This window comes from Artemia franciscana, chromosome 5, assembly GCF_032884065.1.
Source record: "Artemia franciscana chromosome 5, ASM3288406v1, whole genome shotgun sequence".
In the NCBI taxonomy this organism is placed as follows: domain Eukaryota; kingdom Metazoa; phylum Arthropoda; class Branchiopoda; order Anostraca; family Artemiidae; genus Artemia; species Artemia franciscana.
In genome coordinates, this window is record NC_088867.1 from 2,360,288 (window position 1) to 2,385,014 (window position 24,727).

A 24,727-nucleotide genomic window follows, 5' to 3' on the forward strand; every position below is an offset into this window, starting at 1 on the left:
GTACTTAGCAGTGATCGATCCCAAGATATACATACAGCAAGGGAAAAATAAAGCGCAGACAGTTTTATCATAGGATAGCAGGGAGTCGATCATGTGAACCTTGTCTGCAATACAAATTCGCAAACATGCAATGAATTATTGAGCATAAGTTTCTGCAATGAATAGAAAAATATAACCTACTGGCAGGGGCGGTTCTAGGGGCATGGGCTCCTACAGAAGGTCGAAAGTTGCACTAGTTACAGGGGCGAAAAATAACATTGGCGGAGCTAATTTTTTTCGCTGCCCCCCCACCCGCCAAAAAAACATTAATTCTGTATCTACCCCTGCGTAGAGGCCACCCTCCTCCCTCGCTGACATCCAGAAGACGAATGGTATGCTTATTATGAATCGGAGTTCTCTGGCCCTGACCCCTTTCATTGAATATTCTTACGAGGCTGTCTTGGATCAGTTTCTGTCTTTTCCTTCCGATTAAAATTGTATCGTTAGTTCCCGTTCTATACCATCTGCAACCGTGTTGCCAACATTCTAAATCAATTTCTATCAGTTTGCCGTCTATAAATTGTACCAAGGGACAAATTTATGCCGATTGAACTGCAGGTTGAAAATTTGCTGTAACAAGACGAAAATTTTCGATAAACTATAAATCGCTTATCCTGATGACGCCATCGTTGGACGGATAACCATGGACAATAGAAATGTCGACTTATTTGACCGGTTTCGTCTAGTGACTCAGTGATTTTATTTGTAATTTTTCTCTTTTTTCATTTCGTATTTTTGAACCCCTTTTTTTATTTTCTCTATCGGTCTGGTTATTGTAGTTTGCTTCTTTTCTTCTTCTTTTTTCTCTGAAGTGCTCCGTCTTGTATTGTGTTGATTCGACAGTTTTTGAATAAATAAATACATCCAAAATTAAAATTATCCATAATTACAATAACAAGAGGTAGAATATAACCACTGTCAAGGAGCGACTAAAATGGTCGGCTCATCTGTTATGAAAACCACCAGGAAAATTCCCTCTCCATAATCTTCAAGTCAAGCCACTTAGCTTTCGGAAGAGACTCTAAGGTGGGCCAACGAAGAACAAGGCTAAATTTGTCGGTTTAAGAAATTTAGCTACAGACAGCCCAGGATCACAGACGTCATCCGGCAACGTAGATGGCGTTACCTTGGGCACGTGATCCGTATCAAGGAAGACAGGATCCCTAGGCTGATCCTAGAGTGGCAACCCTAGGGAACTCGCAGGAGAGGTAGACCCAAGAACACGCTGCGTCGCACCTACCAACGGGATTTGTCGAACATCCACACGACGATCCAGCCCCAGTGGGAAGATGTTTGGGCAGCGGCGCACATGCGGGATGACTGGCGGCTCTTCGTGGATGTCCTGGGTGCCTCTGGCGGCACAGGAGGATCTAAGGTCTAAGGTAAGGTCTAAGCTTGTCTTTGTTTAGCAGGTGGTAGCACACCCTCTAATAAGATCATTAAAAAAAAAAACCTTGAGGCCCCTTAATGACGGAATAGGTGGAAACATCAGTTTACCATCATAAACACCGCCTTTCATAAGAGGGTCTACCTTGTAAAGAGCTTGAAGAAGTTACTACTCTTTCTTAAAAGAAGGCACTATCAATACTCCGTGCATGAATTTCAAATGATGACGTACCTGCAAGGAAGTAGGCTACTGCATACAACCTTGAATTTCGAACAACCATAAACTGAAATTCAAGGTTCTTTCACTTCGTCACTATTGTGAACAATGTTTACAATAATGAGGAAGTTTTTCTTATTGGTTTTGAAACTGTGTAATTTTGAGCTCAATAAGAGTATCTGCGAGGAATTTTACTGCACTGTTTTAACTAGATTAAATCTGCAGCCAAAGTACGCAGAATTCCCGTTGAGACTAACTCGGACGACGCTCTGTCCAGGATTGCCGTCCAGTGACAAAAACACTAGATTTCAATGATTTAAGTGCTGATTTACTGATTTTTTTTTAAAGCAAAATAAAAATAGCTAGGAAGAATCACTAGGGTTGGCAACCCTGGTTCTGTCGGACACGACAACCAGAGACTTGTTTCGACGCTTTGAAAATTTACATTTTTGAACTTTATTTTGCTCTGACCCACTAAAAGAGTTTAAGACAAAGAACCGAAAGAATTGTTTGATCAAGACCCATTTCAGTCGTTAGCGGAAATTGGAGAAACAATATAAGGTAAGCCCAAACTTTCAAGACATTTAAAGGGCTAGAAATTATCCAGACGGACATTAGATACTTGTATTTACTGTCTTTTTCAAATCGTCGAGGACTTATTTAAGGTCCTTTTAAAACTATGATTTTACTAGATTTTTAGCTTCAACCCATAGAAGAGGAAGCCTTCTCGCCTCTTACGCCCTTTATAAGGAGGAAAGAATTCAGCGAATGAGTTTTTAAAAATAGATTGTTGCTAGTGTAGATAAGTGTAGGTAGGTATAGACATTAAATTACCATAAACGTGTAAAGTCGAGATAGCCCAATTGTCTTAAAAAACATCCAACTCCCTGATCCCTGTTTGAAAATGTTTGCCAGATTACCCATACTTTATAAATTTATGTGATAACCTTTGTAATTAGCTATAAAGGTAGCTGGAGTCTATATCAATAACCCTACTTTTCTCAACTCTTTTGTATTTTATTTTAAAAGTATTTAATTGGTAATTAATTCTGATGTGTGAAATAAAATTCAAGGTAGTTTCAAAAATGGAACTCCCTTCCAAAATAGTAAACTTCAAGATCTCTTTTTTTATTTATATAAGGTGTTAACACTTTTTTATTTTAGCCACAGGTCTTTTTCTTAAATTGGCATATTGCCATTTCTGGCTAAAAGAAAGACTAAATAAGTGATAACTTCAAGGAAGGGTGGTTGTATCGAACCTTTAGAAACGAATGATTTTTTTTTCTCAATTTTTTTTCGAAATACCTATTGTTGATAAAATTAGTTTCCTTAAATAAGTCCTTTAGACTTGGAAGGGTGATGGGAAACTTAAAAAGGTCAACTTGCTCAGTTTCACAAAGTAAAGAAAAGTTTCACAAACTTTCACAGAGTAGAACATTCATAAAGAAGATTCATGACCAACTGGTGAAATATTTCCAAGCATAAATATTTCCGATTTTTTTTATTAATTTATGTGCTTGACTGTAGTATATTTTTATCATTCATCCAATTGGCTTCTAAGAAATTTTATTCAATGTTTGGAGGCAAAAAAGCTTTATTTCGGTAGTTATCCTTTTCGAGAATATACTTATGAATATGCAAGTTAACAGTCATTACATAGGGCGGCTGTTGGCTAGACGAATGTTCGTGAAACATCTATGGATGTTCTGTGTGCTGCATATATATATTTACACACACATATTTACACACATATATATATATATATATATATATATATATATATATATATATATATATATATATATATATATATATATATATATATATATATATATATATATATATATATATATATATATATATATATATATATATGTATATATATATATATATTTATAAATATATATACTAGTTAGTGGGGGCGCTTCGCGCCAACCCCAGAGCCCCCCGCGCGCGTAAGTCGTTACGCGCCATATTAGTTACGCGCCACTGTAGTTGTGTCCCTGTGTCCCACCTGTGAATATAGATAGATATATATATATGTTTTTAACTACGTAAAACTTGCGAATATACAACATTCTTCGCTGTCCTATTGTCTGTGCATATAAATAGAATGTCAGGTTCACCGACTCTTGAACATGCGACATATATTTGTCCATGGGAAAATCTATCCGTATTCAGATCTATACCGCATTTTTCTAATGATCACCCTTGAGCTTTGTTGATGGTGATTGCTAATCGAATATTCCCTGTGTCCCCGTCGTCATTTATATATTCCCCCTGTGACCCTCCCCCCGGCGTCCCCGTTGTAGTTGTGTCTCGTCGTCTTTTATATTCCCTGTGTCCCGGTCGTCATTTATATTCCCTGTGTCCCGGTGTATTGATCTTGATTTTCGATTTGGGCACCAAACGACGTCATTGGAAACAAGAGTATATTTTCTGATGTTTAATAAAAACGTTTAGATTCTGACGTAGTTCCAGTAAGCAAAGTCTTCAATGGCTCTGGTGGTGCAGCCAGTTGAGGAAGTTTAACTTTTCCTGAGGCGCAGCACATCTACTCAAGCTATAATCATCGACTGGGATGTACCTGATTCCTCGGCACGCTTTCTTTTGGCATTATCTCTTTGAGCCGCAAGCCTGTTTTTACGTTGTTCTTGTAATTCCTCGGCATGATTTTTTTTCGGTAATTTCTCTTTGAGCCTCAAGCCTGTTTTCACGTTGCTCTTGTGATTCCTCGGCACGCTTTCTTTTGGTAATTTCTCTTTGAGCAGCAAGCCTGTTTTCACGTTGCTCTTGTGATTCCTCGGCACGATTTTTTTTGGTAATTTCAAAGAGAAAGCGACCGGGACACAAGGAATGTTCGATTAGCAATCACCATCAACAAAGCACCGGGACACAAATGACGACCGGGACACAGGGAATATAAATGACGACCAGGACACTCAAAGAGAAATTACAGACCGGGACACCGGAACACAAAAGACGACCGGGACACCGGGACACAGGGAATATAAATGACGACCGCGAAACTTAAAGAAAAATTACAGACTGGGACACCGGGACACAAATGACGACCGGGACACAGGGAAACAACAACAACGGGGACGCCGGGGGCCACAGGGGGATATATAAATGACGATGGGGACACAGGGAATGTTCGATTAGCAATCACCATCAACAAAGCTCAAGAGCTATCATTAGAATTATGAGGTATAGATCTGAATACAGATTGTTTTTCCCATGGACAATTATATGTTGCATGTTCAAGAGTCGGTAAACCTGACAATCTATTTATATGCACAGACAATGGGACAGCCAAGAATGTTGTATATTCGCAAGTTTTACGTAGTTAAAAATATATTTATATTTATCTATATTCACAGGTGGGACACAGGGACACAACTACAATGGCGCGTAACGACTTACGCGTGCGGGGGGGCTTGGGGGAGGCGCGAAGCGGCCCCACCAACTAGGTGTTGGGTTGGCGCATATATATATATATATATATATATATATATATATATATATATATATATATATATATATATATATATATACTAGCTGTTGGGGTGGCGCTTCGCGCCACCCCAACACCTAGTTGGTGGGGGCGCTTCGCCCCGCCCAAGCCGCCCCGCGCACGTAAGTCGTTACGCGTCATATTAGTTACGCGCCATTGTAGTTGTGTCCCTATGTCCCACCTGTGAATATAGATATATATATATATATATATATATATATATATATATATATATATATATATATATATATATATATGTTTTTAACTACGTAAAACTTGCGAATATACAACATTCTTTGCTGTCCCATTGTCTGTGCATATAAATAGAATGTCAGGTTTATGTCCCGGTGTCCCGGTCGTCATTTGTGTCCCGGTCTGTATATACATTCGTTTTTGAATTGGTCTTTTTTTAGGTTTTAGTTTTTTACCTTTTTTTAGTTTTTTTTTTCTTTTTTTTTAGTTTTGTTTTTCTCCTTTATTTTTCATTTTTTTTTCATTTTTCATTTTATTTTCTTTTTTAGTTTTTTTTAGCTTTTTTAGTTTTTTATTAGTTTTTAGTTTTTTTTCTTTTTAGTTTTTTTGTAGTTTTTACCTTTTTTTTAGTTTTTAATTTTTTTTCTTATGTCCTGGTCGTCATTTATACTCCCTGTGTCCCGGTCGTCATTTGTGTCCCGGTGTTTTGTTGATGGTGAGCGCGTAACTAATATGGCGCGTAACGACTTACGCGAGCGGGGGGGGGGCTTGGGGACGGGGCGCGAAGCGCCCCCACCAGCTAGGTGTTTGCCCAAGGAAGCCAATTTTCCAAAAAGAAAATGATGGAAAATAAGTTGTTTGTGTGTTATGTCTGTCTGTCTGTCTGTCCGCATATGACGTCTGAATTATTTCATCATATACCAATTCAAAAACGAATGTATTCAAGCCAAAAAAAACTAAAAAACTAAAAAAAAAGGTAAAAACTACAAAAAAACTAAAAAGAAAAAAAAACTAAAAACTAATAAAAAAGCTAAAAAACTAAAAAAAACTAAAAAAGAAAAAAAAAGGAAAAAAACTGAAAAATAAAGGAGAAAAACAAAACTAAAAAAATAAAAATAAAAAGAAAAAACTAAAAAGGTAAAAACTACAAAAAAAAACTAAAAAGAAAAAGAAAAAAACTAAAAAAACTAAAAAAAAAAGGTAAAAACCAAAAAAAAAATAAAAAGAGAAAAAGGGGAAAAACACAAAAATTGATTTCATCAAAAAACGAATGTATATACAGACCGGGTCACCGGGACACAAATGACGACCGGGACACAGGGACACAACTACAACGGGGACGCTTGGGGGCACAGGGGGATATATAAATGACGACGGGGACACATGGAATGTTCGATTAGCAATCATAACCAACAAAGCTCAAGGGCAATCATTAGAATCATGATGTATAACCAAGAAAACTAAAAAAAAGGTAAAAAACTAAAAACTAAAAAAAAGACCAATTCAAAAACGAATGTATATACAGACCGGGACACCGTGACACAAATGACGACCGGGACACCGGGACACAGGGAATATAAATGACGACCGGGACACTCAAAGAGATATTACAGACTGGGACACCGGGACACAAATAACGACCGGGACACAGAGAATATAAATCTATCTATATTCACAGGTGGGGGGGGGGGCTTACGCGCAGGGGGGGGCTTGGGGGTGGGGCGCGAAGCGCCCCCACCAGCTAGATGTTGGCCCAAGGAAGCCAATTTTCCAAAAAGAAAATGATGGAGTGGTTTCCGGGGAAATATTTTAATATATACAATAATATACAATTATTGCTCGTTTAAAGATTTTGTAAAAATTTGGCAAAGGAAGGAAAAGAAATTTCAAATTTTCGGGTGTCAAATTTTTAATTTGAAACAATCATTGACACTTTTCTTAATGCATTCAAAAGTGACTTCTTTACGCCATGACTTGCGAAAGAAGAAAATCCATGATTGTAATAAAATCATTGTGAATTTACAATTGTGACTATGAAATTTCTCTTTCTTTATATCGATACTTTGGTGATTTCAAAGAAATTTAACTTAAAAGTTAAGTCTGCACTATTGAATTTACTTATTTGAAGACTAAGCCCAAAAGATTCCAGGACCAAAGAACGCGCCTATTGGTTCCTCAGTAACTACATTTAAACTAAACATAGTCAAAGTTTTCTCGTTCTGGTAACATAATTGCCATATATCACTGAATGTACTGGTCGTGCAAGCGCTGCGTAAAACTCTATTTTCCGTTTAATTTAAAGTTTTTAAAGACAGCTTATTATACAATTTTAATTGTAAAATTTTTGCTAACCGGTTTGATGGGATTTCCGTCTTCAACAATAGAGTAAAATATGCAACAAAAAGGTTTTATATCGCAGAAAAGAAGCGTGACGGAATTTTTTATTCTCTTTGAAACAATTAATTTTGCCGACGTTTTGTCCCACTCTTTATTAACCGATTTTTTTCAGAAGACAAGTCAACTAACTCCAAGAAAACGAACATAGGGGAAATTTGAAAAAGGAAATATTTTGTAGAATTTACTCAACGGACAACAAAAAAGATGGGAATATATATTTTCGGATTTTGTCTGTGTTTGCTTATATGTTTCAGTATAGAGTACATGCTAATATCTAATACAACTTGGAACTAATGAAATTAGTGAACTAATGAGATTTAAAAAAATAATTAAAAAAAAGAAAAAATTACTTACTATTCAAACTTTTCAGGGATTGATGATTTATATAGAAAATTAAAAGAACTGTACAAGTCAATCAAGATAGACCCTTAGTTATTACTGATCAAATTAACTAATGAAAACAAAATTTAGTATTGGATAGCCTTGAATTCGCTTTTCAATCTATTTATGATTTTTGAAACTACCATCAGTTTTATTTCACCCTGCAGGGTTAATTACCAATCAAATACTTTCACAATAAAATATAAAAAAGTTGTGAAAAGTGGTGTTATCAATATAGGCTCTGAATCCAAACTAGTACCCTACAACTTTTAGTTCTGTTTCAAAGTCATTGTCGAATATTGCATATTCGATCTGTGCTTCAATGACTACTGAACTGACTTTGATAGTATTTTCAATAAAGGATTCTATTGACTAATCTTTGGTTTCCTTAATTGTCATTTATGGTGGTTTTTAAGAAAGGGGGTCGCCCATTCTCTACCACCTGGTAAATATCTTCAAGTACCACTTGGCTGCGCGATGTGCGGCACCCTTAAACGGTGCCGGGCCTCTGTGCCAAGCATGACAAACTTCGCCATGCATCACACAGTCTTTCGTACATAGCGCGCACTACTTTTTTTTGAAAGCAGGCCACCTTTCGTTTGGCAGCATGTAAAACCGCGTCAGCGAATGTACATTGCGTATATATTCGGAAGAGCCTGTAATCCTATTGCTGGTGAACAGACCTTGACGGAGGGAGGGGTAAAGGAAATATCCTTCCTTATATTGATGTAGAGGACTTCTCTGTCCCAAGAAAATTTAAAGCTTTTTGACCTAAAATCTAGTTTGTTCAACCCATCCCCCAAAGAAAATCCTTCAACCCGCCTAGCCTAAGAATTCTGGGTGCACCTGTGGGTGGTGAAAGGCTTAAATTTGGAGTGAGTTTGTGCTTTTGAAAAAGCAAGAGAATGTTAAGCCTCAAAATTAGTTTTGAATCTGTGTTCATTTTTCATTTTCGCGAAATTTTATTTGAATCTATGTTCTTTTAAACTTCAAGTATTTGAGTTTTATTGATTTTTTTTCTTTTTTAAATTTGCCTTGCTTAACACCAGAATTCATTTTACTTGAAACTTTTATAGCATTTCTGAAAAATTACGAAAATAATCCGTCAATACATTTTTATAGAAGAAAATGGAAATGAATTACTTTGGCAGTTGAAAAAACTTTTTTTTTCACTTTTTGTCTTTTCTATTTTACCCTATAAAGTTGAACTACGGAAGATCGATTGCTCCTAGCCACATTCCTATGCTTCGATCATTTTTCAAATAAGTTATATTATCTTTTGTAAAGAATTTTAATAAATAGTTAAAATTTTGTACTTTGTGACAATCATTATGTGACATTTTTTGCATTTGTAATATAACAACCAAACGGGCATTTGTAGTTCACCCTATGAAATTGAGCTCCACGGATTGAATGGATTGCCACCCTATTAATGGATTGCTCCACGGATGTAGCTAGATATAATTTTGAGCTTTTGAAACGAGATTTGTGTTTGTCTTAATCTAGAAGGCTAGGTAACAACCTTCTTTGCACAAACATTAGTTTGTCTATAACAATCGAAAAATTCAAAAGGCATAACGAAAAATCCGAACTAAAAATTTCAAAATACAAAATATTGCATACGTCTTACTGCAAAATTTGTAATGTTCAGGGTCTTTTGGATTTTCAAACAGTTCGTGGTAACGAACTGTAGTACGGAGCGACCCGGCTCAATAGTAACCGAAACTCTAAAAAATGGAATTCTGATACCAATAGTTACATCAAAAGAATCGCATTTTAATGCTGATTTTAAATTTATAAGTTTCATCAAGATCAGTTATACCCATCAAAAGTTACGAGCCTGAGAAAATTTGCCTCATTTTAGAAAATAGGGGAAAACACCCCCTAAAAGTCTTACAATCTTAACGAAAATCACACCATCAGATTCAGCGTATCAGAGAACCTTATTGTAGAAGTTTCAAGCTCCTATCTACAATAATGTGGAATTTCACATCTTTTGCCAGAAGACAGATCACGGATGCGTGTTTATTTGTTTTTTTTGTTGTTTTGTTTTTTTCACCAGGGGTGATCGTATCGACTAAGTGGTCCTAGAATGTCGCGAGAGGGCTCATTCTAACGGAAATTAAAAGCTCCAGTGCCCATTTTAAGTGACCAAAAAAATTGGAGGGCACCTAGGCCCCCTCCCACGCTCATTTTTTCCCAAAAGTCACCGGATCAAAATTCTGAGATAGCCATTTTATTCACCATAGTTGAAAAACCTAATAACTAGGTCTTTAGGGACGACTTACTCCCCCACAGTCCCCGTTGGAGGGGCTGCAAGTTACAAACTTTGACCTGTATTTACATATAGTAATGGTTACTGGAGAGTGTAAATACGTTTTCAGAGGGATTTGTTCGTTTAGGGGGGAGATTTGAGGGGGAGGGGGTTACGTGGGAGGATATTTCCACGGATAAACTAGTCATGGGGGAGGAGAACTTCAATGAAGGGGGCGCAGGATTTTCCAGCACTATTTGAAAAAACAATGAAAAAATAAATATGAAAAGTTTTTTTCTACTGAAAGTAAGGAGCAGCATTAAAAACTTAAAACGAACAAAAATTATTACGCATATGAGGGGCCTCTTCGTTATACCTCACTCTTTACGCAAGTAAAACAGTTCAAAATAGGGATGATAACTTTTTATTGACAGTGAATAGATATAAAATTATTTAACTGGATATTTCGAATACATATACAGTGTTCATCATCAGCAGTAAAACTAAAAGACATGAATAAAAATAAACAAAATTTATACCTAATAAACTAATTACATATAGTTTATTGCTCTTATTTTTTTTTTCAATGCAACAGCCGAGGCAAATCTCTTTGACCTTTTTGGTTCCGGTTCATTAGAATTATCTGACATGTTACGTGGACAGAGGTCATAGCTCTTAGGTGAGGTGATATTTACTTTATTTAACCTCAGTAAATTATCATAAATTGAGTTCAATCCAAATTCGCCTGTATCTCTGTTTATGGAATTATTCTTGAATAGAATTTTTTTAATTTCGATTGTTTCCCTGAAAGTTTGCTTTAAACCTTGGTCCCTAGAAATCAAAGAAACATTTTCAAACAAAATAAAATGATTTGGAAAATTAAAGATATGCTCCGAGAGGGCTGACGTGAAGTCTTCAGGTTTGGTATTTTGCTTTAAAGACGATGAAATAGAATTATGATGTTGTAGCAATCTCGTTTTTAAATTCTGGTTAGTACGTCCCACATAAGAGCTTCCACAAGTACATGGGATTTTATAAACCCCACATTGTTGCTCTACGGAAGTCCGATCCTTTCCAGAATTTAAAAAACTAGCCAAAGTATTACTACCTCTTAAAGCTACCTTTAAACCATTATTTTGTAAAATTCTTTTAAGTTTTTCACTCAAACCTGGAACATATGGTAGAAAACAAAAAATATCTTTCTTTTCTGTTGTTTCCAGAATATCGTCAGAACATTCTAGAAATTTTTTCCTTCTTTTCGAAAAAGTCTGGTCAATTAACCAACCCGGATAATGGTTACTTATTAAAATCTCTTTTAACAACGATAATTCTTCCTCAATGAATTTTGGAGAACAAATTCTAAAAATGCGGTCAGTTAAAGATATGATTAAACCAATTTTTACTTGGCGAGCATGACCGGAGAAAAACGAAAAAAATCTGTTATTGTTAGTAGGTTTTCTGTAAATCTTAAAATCCAGACTATTTTCATTTTTTAAAAGAAGGGCATCCAGAAAAGGAAGTATATTCCAATCTTCTAATTCTATTGTAAATTTTAAATCCCCTCCCCAAAAATTAAGATGTTCTAAAAAAATTTTTAATTCCTCCACCCCATAATTCCGTACTGAATTTTTCATGTCTTTTAGTTTTACTGCTGATGATGAACACTGTATATGTGTTCGAAATATCCAGTTAAATAATTTTATATCTATTCACTGTCAATAAAAAGGTATCATCCCTATTTTGAACTGTTTTACTTTCGTCATGGAAAGGCAGTGTGGTCTTCGAAGTTATCCACTCTTTACGCTAAAGTATTTTTAGTAATTTCAACTATTTATTCTACTGCCTTTGTGATTCAGAGCTCATTCTTAAGGAATTGGGACACAATTTAAGCTTTAGGGTAAAGAGCGAGGTATCGACGAGGGTTGAACCCCCTCATGTACGCAACAAAAAAATACAAATATAGAAGTTCGTTACGTAAATTAATCCTTAAGTTACGTATATATTTTACCAATGAAAACGTTTTTAAAAAAATAAAAGTTCTAGTAGCTTTTTTAAGTAATCAAAAAATTGGAGGGCAACTAGGCCTCCTCCCTCGCTCCTTTTTTCTCAAAATCTTCCGATTTATTGCAATTATTAGTATGCAAATTACTCCGTATATGAAAGGGGCTTTTCCTCCTCAACGCCCCGCTCTTTACGCTAAAGTTTCTTACTGTTTTAAAATGGAGTTAAGAGAAAGAGTCGGACTTTAGCGTAAAGAGCGAGGCGTTGAGGAGGAAAAGCCCCTTTCATATACGGAGTAATTTCTGTTCGTTTTAAGTTTTAATGTTGCTCCTTACTTTCATTTAAAACAACTTGTTTTTTTTTTTATTTAATTGTAGACAGAGTCCATCAAACAGGATATTACGAAGCACCGATGTGATTTTAAATGACACTAGAAAAAAAGTGAGGCAGGTGACAGGAAATCGCTCCACTTTAGTTTCAAATGAAGGTTGACGTTTCCAGCGTTTGGTTCGTATATAAGAAAATTCATTGTGGAACAGATTGATCATTTTGGGCACGTGAAGTTTCCTTTTTTTTTTCTTTTTTTTTTATCAATATTGGAAGTTAATGCTCTGTGTCACCTTAAACAGGGATATATTATGGTTAATCAGTGTTAACAAGGACAAATTTCTCTGGAGAACTGAAACCGTTTATGGAGAAAAAATCAAATCTACCTTTCTCGATGTTAATCACAAATCACCTGATTGTTTTCCAAATCATACCCAGGCTTAACCAAGATATAATTTGAGGTACCGGTCTCTTATATCCCTGGTTAATTGCTTTTAAAACGTGTAAATCAATAACTGTACGTTGATTAGTACCGTCCTACGTTTAAATTTACAATTTCAATTTTGGAAAATATTTGAATATACTTAAAAAATTGGCGATGGATAGTGATTTTGGTGAAAAGTCCTTGTTAATATTACTACTAAAGAATTTCAGTTAGATGAATTTCATTTATTGTTTGTATGGATGGAAATTCTGTGAGACTCTTGATCTTCTACATAACTGAAGCCATCACTACCTCTACAATAGGATTTTCTAATCGATAAATACATTACATACAATCGTTTAAATACATTGAGGACCTTCATATAAATAGAAAAAGAATAATATTACTATTTAGAATTGCTGAAAACTAGGTTCCTAGTAGTATTTGCCACCCCAGAGAAATTTTCTAGTGGGGCTGATGATGACCTGCCTCGCCTTTTCCAACTATGTGCTTTATGTGCTTTTAGATATGGGAATGTAACATATAAGCATTTTCTTATATGATGTCATGCATAACATAAATAAGATTGTTGAGTTTCCAACGCATCAGTTATATGTATGATATGTCTGTTGGAAGGCCGAAAAACAAAAATTTGCAATTGCAGTTACTATAAATGATTTTTCTTTGGAACCAACACCTGAACTATCAGACGTGATAGTATGTGAACATCGACAATCTCTACCATAAATTGCGAAAATTTGAAAACATGCGACACCGAGCAAGTGAGCGAGTCAAAAATGAAAATGAAGAGCAAATATACACGTGGTTAGAAGAAGAGCAATGGCGTGTCAAAAACGAAAAGGAAGAGCAAAGACAAAGCGGTTAGACAATCAACCTGGATAGCGAGAATCAAAACTTGTCAAAATTGAAAATGATAGCGATGATGATTGGGTTTTTGATTTTGACATGGATCATTAATGCCTACCAATCTTTAAAAATCAGGAGCCTGGACAATATAAATCATTGGAAGAAAAGAAGTTTTTGTTTCACCACCTGAACAATTAAAATAAACAAAGGTAATAATCACCATCGGCGATGAGGGGTTAGTAGCTTTTGCTAGTTGGTGTATCTATTATTTGTTTCCAGTGTATTTGATGGTAAAACCGATTTTGTTCCAGTTGTAAGACATGTAGGGGACTTGTAAGTAATAATCTGCTGTTAGGCTACAGTCGACTTCAGCGATGAGGGGTTTGCAACTATGCTAGTTGGTATACCCATTTATTTGTTTCCGGTGAACATGATGCCTATCACGGGAGAGGGACTTATAAGCAAAAGTACTGTTGTTCAATACTTTTCAGAGAGACATTGCCGGGTTCTTTTAACAACCGAGGGAAGGGTAAAAAATAGCAGTGGTAAAATGAACGGAGTTAACACATCTAGATGTTTGTGGGCATAGGAATATTACTATGTATAGTGTTCTTCTTATTTGTTTGCCTATTATTTATTTGCCTATGCGGGTGCCTCTCCTATTGGACCAATACACGGTTTGTTATCTTTTAGCAAGTCACGCCTGCCTAGAGTCTCAGGCAGGTTGACCCAAAATTTAAAATGGACAAAGGACCATTAGATTGCCTGAAAATGAGAGGTGGAACACAACGGAGGTGATGATGATTGCCTTGAAATGAGAGGTGAGAGGAGGGAACAACGGAGGAGTAGCTTCCCGGCCAGCCTCAATAAATATCAACCGTTTTTTATTGAAGAAATATGTTGTAAGCATTATTTGAAACGTCAAGTCTAGTGCAAGCCTTTGACATGGTGATTTAATACACACGGAAAAAATCGTCTCCCCGCCTTTAAAACAGTTGTTTGGCCTGGAAATACATTGCTATTTACTGTTTTTTCTAAAATAGGAAAATGTTTGGCAGACCATTTTTTAGTCCTTTTTCGTCATGAATAAAAAAACGAATTCTATATAAGAGGGTATAAGAACAGATTTTAAAATACCAACATCCAGGAGGCCTATGAATGTTTTTTCTAGCATTTTAGTCTCTTCTTCAAGTATTTTTCCATGATTGTTCAGTCCTTTTTTGGTCAGGTTCATATGATTAAACAAAAAACAAATCATATATAAAATACAAAAAATTACATAAATAGTTTCAAATTTCCACATATACGGGGTCCCTAAAGATTTTGTTTTAGCACTTTAGTCCCTTTTTATAGTACTGTTTTTTCTTGGTCCGTTTTTGTTATTTTTTTTGGTTCTGTCCACAAGTATAAAAAGAAGAAAAAAGAACTCAAAATGAGTATAACATAGAAATTATAACTGATTGTAAAACCGTCTTTAAATAGGATCTACTTTTAAGGGGCCCGAAAAGAAAATAAGTATTAATCTGACTCTTTTAACCGGTTAAGTGGACATTTACAAAGTCATAATATTATATCTTGAAAAATTAAAAAAATAGGAGTTCAGCTTATCAAACAGTTCGTGGTAACGAACTGTAGTAAGGAGCGACCCGGCTCAATAGTAACCAAAACTCCAAAAAATGGAATTTTGATACCAATAGCTACATCAAAAGAATCGCATTTTAATGTTGGTTTTAAATATATAAGTTTCATCAAGTTTAGTCTTACCCATCAAAAGTTACGAGCCTGAGAAAATTTGCGTTATTTTAGAAAATAGGGGGAAACGCCCCCTGAAAGTCATAGAATCTTAACGAAAATCACACCATCAGATTCAGTGTATCAGAGAACCCAACTGTAGAAGTTTCGAGCTCCTATCTACAAAAATGTGGAATTGTGCATTTTTTGCCAGAAGGCAGATCACGGATGCGTGTTTATTTGTTTTTTTGTTTTTTTTTTGTTTTTTTTTTCCAGGGGTGATCGTATCGACCCAGTTGTCCTAGAATGTTGCAAGAGGGCTCATTCTAACGGAAATGAAAAGTTCTAGTGCCCTTTTTAAGTGACCAAAAAAATTGGAGGGCACCTCCCACGCTAATTATTTTCCCAAAGTCAACGGATCAAAATTCTGAGATAGCCATTTTATTCAGCGTAGTCGAAAAACCTTATAACTATGTCTTTGGGGACGACTTACTCCCCCACAGTCCCCGTGGGAGGGGCAATAAGTTACAAACTTTGACCTGTGCTTACATATAGTAATGGCTATTGGGAAGTATACAGGCGTTTTCAGGAGGATTTTTTTGGTTTGGGGGAGGGGTTGAGAAGAGGGGGATATGCTGGGGGAACTTTCCTTCGAGAATTTGTAATGGGAGAAGAAAATTTCCATGAAGGGAGAGCAGGATTTACTAGCATTATTTAAAAAAAAACAATTAAAAAATAAAAGTGAAAAAGCTTTTTCAGCTGGAAGTAAGGAACAGCAATAAAACTTAAAACAAACAGAAATTATTACCCATATGAGGGGCTCACCTCCTTCTAATACCTCGCTCTTTACGCTAAAGTATTTTCGGTAATTTCAACTACTTATTCTACGGATTTGTGATTCAGGGGGTCATTCTTAATGAATTGGGATAAAATTTAAGCTTTAGTGTAAAGAGCGAGGTACTGACGATGGGGCAAATCCCCTCATATATGTAATAAAAACATGAGAATACAAAAGTTCTTTACGTAAGCTAATTTATAAGTTACGTAAATCTTTTACCAATAAAAAGATTCGTAAAAAATTAAAAGTTCTAGTTGCCTTTTTAATTAACCAAAAAATCGGGGGGCAACTAGGCTTCGTCCCCCGCTCTTTTTTTCTCAAAATCATTCGATCAAAATTATGAGAAAGCCATTGAGCCAAAAAAAAAAAAAATATGCAAATTTCGTTTTGATTATTCCTCTGCGGAGAGCCAAAATCAAAACATGCATTGATTCAAAAACGTTCAGAAATTAAATAAAAAAAACAAATTTTTTCAACTGAAAGTAAGGAGTGACATCAAAACTTAAAACGCACAGAAATTACTTCGTATATGAAAGAGGCTGCTTCCTCATCAACGCACCGCTCTTTACGCTAAAGTTTTTTACTGTTTTAGAAAGAAGAATTGAATGAAAGAGTCAAACTTTAGCGTAAAGAGCGGGGCGTTGATGAGGAAGCAGCCTCTTTCATATACGAAGTAATTTCTGTGCGTTTTAAGTTTTGATGTCACTCCTTACTTTCAGTTGAAAAAACTTGTTGTTTTTATTTAATAATAAAAAGGATTGGTTCTTTTTTTCTTTGCCAATCTTTTTGTTTATAACAAGAAAGACTGCAGCTATTGCTAATAAAAAAAAAAAAAAAAAAAAAAAGAAAAAAAAAAATGTGCACTAAAAAGCAACGAAAAATAAGAAAAAATAAATGGCACCAAATGCCTTAAAAAGGTGAATTTTCCTTTGAAGGAATTGATGTCTTTGGGACTTAATAGATTGTTGAATTTGAATCTTTATTATTGCCTGTGAATTTTTACAGGCAAAAAGCGTTGCTAAATTTAACTAAAAGTATTTCATTTTGCCGTTTTTTTTTCATGATTCAACACGGAAACAACGACAAAGACATGGTACTGCCCTAAAAACTACATAATTTCCTAACAAACACAAGAAAAATCTTTAAAATACCCTTTTAAGATATGAATCGATCTAATATCCCTAATATCCCGGTAGTATGAGCTAGACTCTCAGCCGGACATACCCATATTGAAGTTGTATTTAGTTTGTAAATAATAGGAATGTGTTTGTTTCAGTGTCCTTGGTACTTTAAACAGCGTGATGACCAGAGATATAACATAACCAAGTTTTCAAGTTCCTTATGTTTCTCTTTTCTTAACTCTGTCTTAAGTTTCCTTTATGCAAACTAAAAATGGCTTAGTTTATTAAAGACCTCAACAGTAATTACTAGTTGTGGATTATCAAATATGTAAAGGAACTTAAGATGATAGAGAGGTTTTTTTATGCTGGGAGAAAACACTGGAGTCGGTAGCCGGAGGTGAAAAAAGAGAGAGAAAAAAAAGAGAGAGAGAGAGAGAGAGAGAGAGAGGGATCAGCTTAAACAATTAATTCATTAACGAACTTGTTATAATTTTTCTCTTCATCGTCCGAAGAAAAACTTTCAAAGTCTCCGCTTCCCCAAGAATCATCAGAACTACACTGCCGATGGACATCCAGCCTTCTGCAAGGAAATTCTTCGGTCATACTGTCATTCTCACGTGACAACGTTGTACAAATTGTAGATGTATCTATATCTTCATATATTTGACTCTCTAAATCATTTTCCTTTTCTTGAGAACCTAAAAGATCAAATCAGACATAGTATCCCCTGTCAGTACAATTACAGTACAGTACAGTATCAGTACAATGTCAGTACAATGTCAGTACAATGTCAGTACAATATCAGTACAATGTCAGTACAATATCAGTACAATGTCAGTACAATATCAGTACAATGTCAGTACAATATCAGTACAATGTCAGTACAATATCAGTACAATGTCAGTACAATATCAGTACAATGTCAGTACAATATCAGTACAATGTCAGTACAATATCAGTACAATGTCAGTACAATATCAGTACAATGTCAGTACAATATCAGTACAATGTCAGTACAATATCAGTACAATGTCAGTACAATATCAGTACAATGTCAGTACAATATCAGTACAATGTCAGTACAATATCAGTACAATGTCAGTACAATATCAGTACAATGTCAGTACAATATCAGTACAATGTCAGTACAATATCAGTACAATGTCAGTACAATATCAGTACAATGTCAGTACAATGTCAGTACAATATCAATTGTCGTACTACATTGCAACAATTGTCGCAAAACATTGCAACATTAAAGACGACAATTAAAAAAAAAAGAAAGAAAAGAAAAACCATGATATCTGACTGCCCAAAAGCTTTTACTTATTGTATGTGAATAAATATATATCTATCCATATCTATCTTATAGAAAAAAACTGGATCATAACCTATAAGAACACACACGTCACAAGCTCAATTCATGTAAAAACGATTTTATCAAAACGGTGAAGAGTGAATCTTTGTATCGGTAGGGCGAAAGAAGAAGCGTAAACAACTTTGTTCGCCTCAGGTGGCCTGAAGCTGCAGTTAGTTGTTAGTAGTAGTGGTAAAATTCGAGAATCTACTATCCCAATTTCTTATAAAACCTTTATAAATTTGTTATAAATTACGCATTATCCACGACATACTCAAGAAGTAAAGTTAGGTAAATCACAATGAAATATATCAAAATATGATTAAAATATAATACTTCAATAACAAAATTATTGAAACTACAACAAAGAATTGTGGAAAGCCGGCCGCCCAGCACGCATTACATTAAATACCTAACCTCTATATATTAAATGTTTAATTAAAATATACCAGCATCGTAGTTTATTTCAAGGAAATTAAGCTTATTATAACCGAATGCGAGAGAAAAATTGGTTTACTCAGACAAATAGAGCAAATTTCTCGTGTCTGTTTTGGATAATACGTAAGTACCCAAACCCTTATAAAACTACGAAATAAACCATTAAGGCTAATTCTAATCGGTCTTCCACCTAAGTCTTAAATAAGCTGTTGACAAAAATTTTATTTTAAATGTAGCACAAGTCCGGGATTTTGAAATGGCTAGGTTCTGTTTTCAATCTTGAATGGGATGTTACTAAGTCGTTTTTCTAATGTTTATTCAAAATTCTCAATTCCCAATTCTCAGAAACCATTTATCTTTGAGGTTTCAAATTACAGTAAGATTGAGCCTCAATATAGAATATGTGTGTCACAAGAGCATAGAATAATATTCCAATTAATCTTAGAGAAAATTCTTTTTTAAAATTTTGGAATCCAAAATAAAGAAAGATTAGACAAACTACGTATTTAGTTCAATTATTTTTATATTTACTTCCCTGGGGGTTGTGCTGTGAAGTGTTAAAGTACGAAGGACATCAAAACCAAACACTTTTAGTCCTCTTGATCCAACTTAGGTTTATCAATACCTAAAAACCCCGACTTTCTGATAATTTCTTTTTTGTTGCTTAAAAATCATGGATTAGTTAGGTCAATATCACATTTTCGTCAGTGTTGCCAAGTTGATGCGTGGAAATAAATAAGCAAAACTAACTAGTTAAGCTCGACAACCGTAAAATGTCCATAATATTTTGATTTCCAAATATAGCTACACCTCTAACGTAAAGATACACATTCTTCAGCTGTTTAGTGAAGTATGAATGAATGAATGAACTTCATTACCCGTAAAAGTATAAAAAACACAAAGTACTGAGTATTATAAATAAACAAAAACAAAAACGATAAACAGCGAAAAAAATTTCAAACTAACAAAAGACAACTTGGACTAATTAACCAGTATCAATATGGAAAAAAGGCTGCCAAGGGTCATAAACATGAATAAATTTGGTAGTCTTTTTACATAAATCATCACTGGAAGACCGAATCCGAAAAGGCACATCTATTAAACCAAATCGAGCAATTATTTTTCTGTTTCGGTGCCATCTATGTTTGTGGCTGATTATATTTTGCTGATTTTTCACACATCTTTCTTTTTTTTATTTGGAATCTACTATTGCCTGATTATTCTACTATTACCTGATTGTTTTTGCTGATTTTTCACCCATCTTTCTTATTTTTTTGGAATCTACTATTACCTGATTGTTCCATTATTACCTGATTGTATTTTGCTGATTTTTCACCCATCTTTCTTTTTTTTATTTGAATTTCTATTTTTTTTTTTTTTATTACCAAAAATGCGCAACTGCATATGAAGTTTTTTTTTCATTTTGAGTTTGAAAATTTTTCTAATTTTCTAAGATCCAAACGGTTTTGTAAGTTTCCAACACTTACAGTTTTGTAAGCGTTTCTTTGCAAGGCCGTATCCAGGGAGATAGGGGGTTTGAATCCCCCTCCCCCGATATGTTTGCCAGACTCGTAAAAGCGTAGCGGAAATCATTATAGACAAATTCTTTATGTGTTTTTTTTTATAACCTTCTCCGAAAACAAATTATTTTATACCCCCCGCCCCGAAAAAATCCTAGGTACGACCCTGGTTCTTGGTACTTTAAGCACCTTTTTTTCTATTTAATTTCTTGCATCAGGGATCTGCTGTTTGACTATTCTGTTTTGCTTGTCTTTGTTTATTACCCATATCATCTTCTTTCTTGCTTTCTTCGTTGGTCTTCGTTAGTTAGTAGCATATGTTTATATTAGAACATTACTATATAATAAAAGCTGGAATTTTCCAATGGTGTATTTGCTAAAATAATTTATCTATGTATGATTATTGTGTAACACTTACGTGTTACAGTGACCATACTCAAGAAGTGAAATTAGGTTAATTATAATGAAATAAATATGATGAAAATATTAAGGTACTTATATATTATACGAGAAACATTCGAGAATATGGATCGCGAAGATCAGATAGGACAATAGCCATTTACTTTGCAAAGCATAGTGATAGAATATAGTGCCTCACCATGGATGTCCAAATTAAGATTTAGGATTTGCCAAGCACCGAAGAACAGACAATTATATTTTTCCGGGATAAGGGGTTTTTGTCCAAAACAAAACGGTGCGTCAACGGACACACGCTGACTTTGTACTCTTACAAGAAGCCACATCTTTGTAGAACCACAAAAAGAATTTTGTCGACCCTGAAACCGGCGCATCTACCCAAAAAGTAGAGAAAATGTGGGGTTCCGCAATGTGGAGGGATAAACGGCACGGAGGTACATCCCGCCATCATTTAAAATCATACTTAGCAGAGTACATGTGGCGGGCGGCAATAAAGGCAGAAGGCAGAACTTATTTCAACGCGGTTCTTAAGGATATTTCTGCATTTTGGGCACATAATTCCAAGTTGTAGTTTTCGCAATTTTGCTGATTAAGTATTATATTTTCATGATGTTTTATTCTATTTCATTAGCATTGATCAAACTTTATTTCTCGATTGTTTCTCGTGTAATACACCAATAATAGTAAAAAAAAAATTTATGGAAACCCCAGCAGAGAATTATGGAAAGCAGGCCGCCCAGAAAACATAATATTAAATACCTAGCCCAACCACCTCTATATATTAAATATTCAAGTAAAATGTACTTGAATAATACTTTATATTGCTCAGGCTAAGTTGATTGTCTCCGAGTGGACACAGAAAACCGGTTTCATTACAGATCACGAACAAAGTGTGGTCACTATAACACGTAAGTACCAATCTTTAGATGTATCTAAACCCATCCTTTCTCCCTCCATACTGCATTGACATAAAATGGCCTTGGACAAACGTTTTGTTATCAAACGAAGATTTCGAAATAGATCAACTGCACCAGTGGAGCTCAAGGGAAGGGTCTTTGGCACCTTGATTTAATTCTCTTCGACGTCAATTCTAATTATTTGAATATAATATTAAGCTATAATAGGGGTTAATTGTAAGCAATCACTCCCTTCCTAAGCTAGCTACAATAAGCATAAAAGAGATGTATCATTCGATTCCCCTTTTCACAATCTTTCCAAATACAATATTTGCACCGTGACGATCCCCCCCCCCCCAAGATACATGCCCACTTGGTTGTTTTGTACTTTTTATGTGTTTATTTCTCATTCAGTCAATGATTCATAATGATAATAATTCCACTGTAAAAAAAACAAAAACAGGTGAATATAAACGAGATTCTGGAACAGACATGAGGACATAGGACATAAATTGATATAACAATCCATTCCCTTGAAAAGGCACCCCCTGACATAGCCATAATTTGCTACGGGGCAGGGGGAGCAACTGCCCTCCCATACCTCAGTTCACCCCCCTCCAAGCTGAAATTTAGTTTCTTCAGAAATCTTGTCAAAACTAAGATATCCCAGCACAATTCAAGTGGATAAGCCACCACAGAAACGGATCAGTTTTCTTTAATGTATATTTACCTTTATATTGCTATAAAGTATTTTTATAGTACTTTTATAGTACTGTATAGTACCTTGATTTTACCAAATGGCTCATTTTTCAGTTTTTAATACCATTTTTATTTGACTTGGGAAAATTGGCTCCAAAATCCCGCCCCCAGGATTTTGACAAAATAACGCCACTGCCCCCTGATGGTCATGTATATAGCCTATGGAATATATATTTATACATATAAATTGAAAGAAAACACTTAAACAAAGAATTTCTTACATTATAATACGCAGGATATATCTATTAATCAGATTATCATATTTCCCTCCATTGTTATCCACTTTTTATAAATCATTTCAAATAACATGTTGGTAAATAATACTCTCAATCACACACGGAGATAAAATCCAGACTCAAAAGATAACCGGTTTAATATAGCAGCTATAACATATGAGTAGCTACGAAGTAATGGAGAAATAGATTATTCGGCAATACATGAGACCATCGGGGGGGGGGGGGGAGACTGGGTGTATTTGTGAGTAAACTGAATAATACAGTTGGAAAGAGCGTAAAAAAGGAAACGATTAATGTTTTCCCCCTAGGATCGATGGCAGTTTTGGAATCTCGTATATATTTACCAAATAACGTCAATATCAGCTAACTTTTGTATAAAGATTAAATAAAAAACTAGTTTTTTAACTGAAAGTAAGGAGCGACATTAAAACTTAAGACGAACAGAAATTACTCCATATATGAAATGGGTTGTCTTCGCCGCAATCCCTCGCACTTTACGCTAAAGCTTTTAATTGTTTTAAAAAGTAGGAGTGTGGCAAAGAGTCAAACTTTAGCGTAAAGAGCGAGGGATTGCGGAGGGGACAACCCATTTCATATGCGGAGTAATTTCTGTTCGTATTAAGTTTTAATGTCGCTCCTTACTTTCATTTTTTTTAACTAGTTTTTTTTATTTAATTTCTGAACGTTTTTGAATTAATGCATGTTTGATTTTGGCTCTCCGCACATAAATTATTAAAATGAAATTTGTATATTAATTCTTTTTTTGGCTAAATGGCTTTCTCTTAGTTTTGATCAGACGATTTTGAGAAATAAGGGGTGGGGAAGGAGGCCTAGTTGCCCTCAAAATTTTCGGTTATTTAAAAAGGCAACTAGAAATTTTAATTTTTAACGAATGTTTTTATTAGTAAAAAATATAGCCTACGTAACTTAAGAATCAACTTACGTAACACACTTTTATATTTCTATATTTTTATTATGTATACGAGGGGGTTTGTACCCTCGTCAATACCTCGCTCTTTAAACTAAATCGTAAGTTTTGCCCCAATTCTTTAAGAATGACCCCTGAATTAGAAAGGCCGTAGAATAAATAGTTGAAATTACTAAAAATTCTTTAGCATAAAGAGCGAGGTATTTATCTCCTCCTAAATACCTCGCTCTTTATGCTAAAGTATTTTTAGAACCCCTCATATGCGTAATAATCTCTGTTCGTTTTAAATTTCAATGCTACTCCTTAATTTCAATTCAAAAAACGTTTTCGTGTTTATTTTTTCATTGTTTTTTTTTATAGTAATGTTAGAAAATCCTGCGCCCTTTTCATTGAATTTTTCTTCCCCCATGACATATTCCTCGAAGGAAAGATCCTCCCACGTAGCCCCTTCTCCTTAACCCCATCCCCAAACCAAAAAAAGCCCCCTGAAAACGTCTGTACACTTCTCAGTAACCATTACTGTATGTAATTACATAAAAAAAAAACTAGTTTTTTTAACTGAAAGTAAGGAGCGACATTAAAACTTAAAACGAACAGAAATTACTCCGTATATGAAATGGGTTGTCCCCTCCGCAATCCCTCGCTCTTTACGCTAAAGCTTTTAATTGTTTTAAAAAGCAGAATTGTGGCATAGAGTCAAACT

The 24,727-nt window shown here is 34.9% G+C and overlaps 1 protein-coding gene across 6 annotated transcripts in view; it reads right to left on the minus strand.

Moving 5' to 3' along the window:
• LOC136026871 (rho guanine nucleotide exchange factor 10-like) overlaps nt 1-24,727 on the minus strand; it is a 254,534-nt gene that overhangs the window by 103,476 nt on the left and 126,331 nt on the right. For 5 of the 6 annotated variants that reach the window (XM_065703651.1, XM_065703652.1, XM_065703653.1 and 2 more), the window contains one exon: nt 17,955-18,171. In XM_065703651.1, the coding sequence (XP_065559723.1) occupies nt 17,955-18,171 (217 nt within the window). Of the gene's footprint in view, nt 1-17,954; nt 18,172-23,081; nt 23,186-24,727 lie in introns of those variants that run through there. The other variant, XM_065703657.1, reaches the window with a different exon arrangement.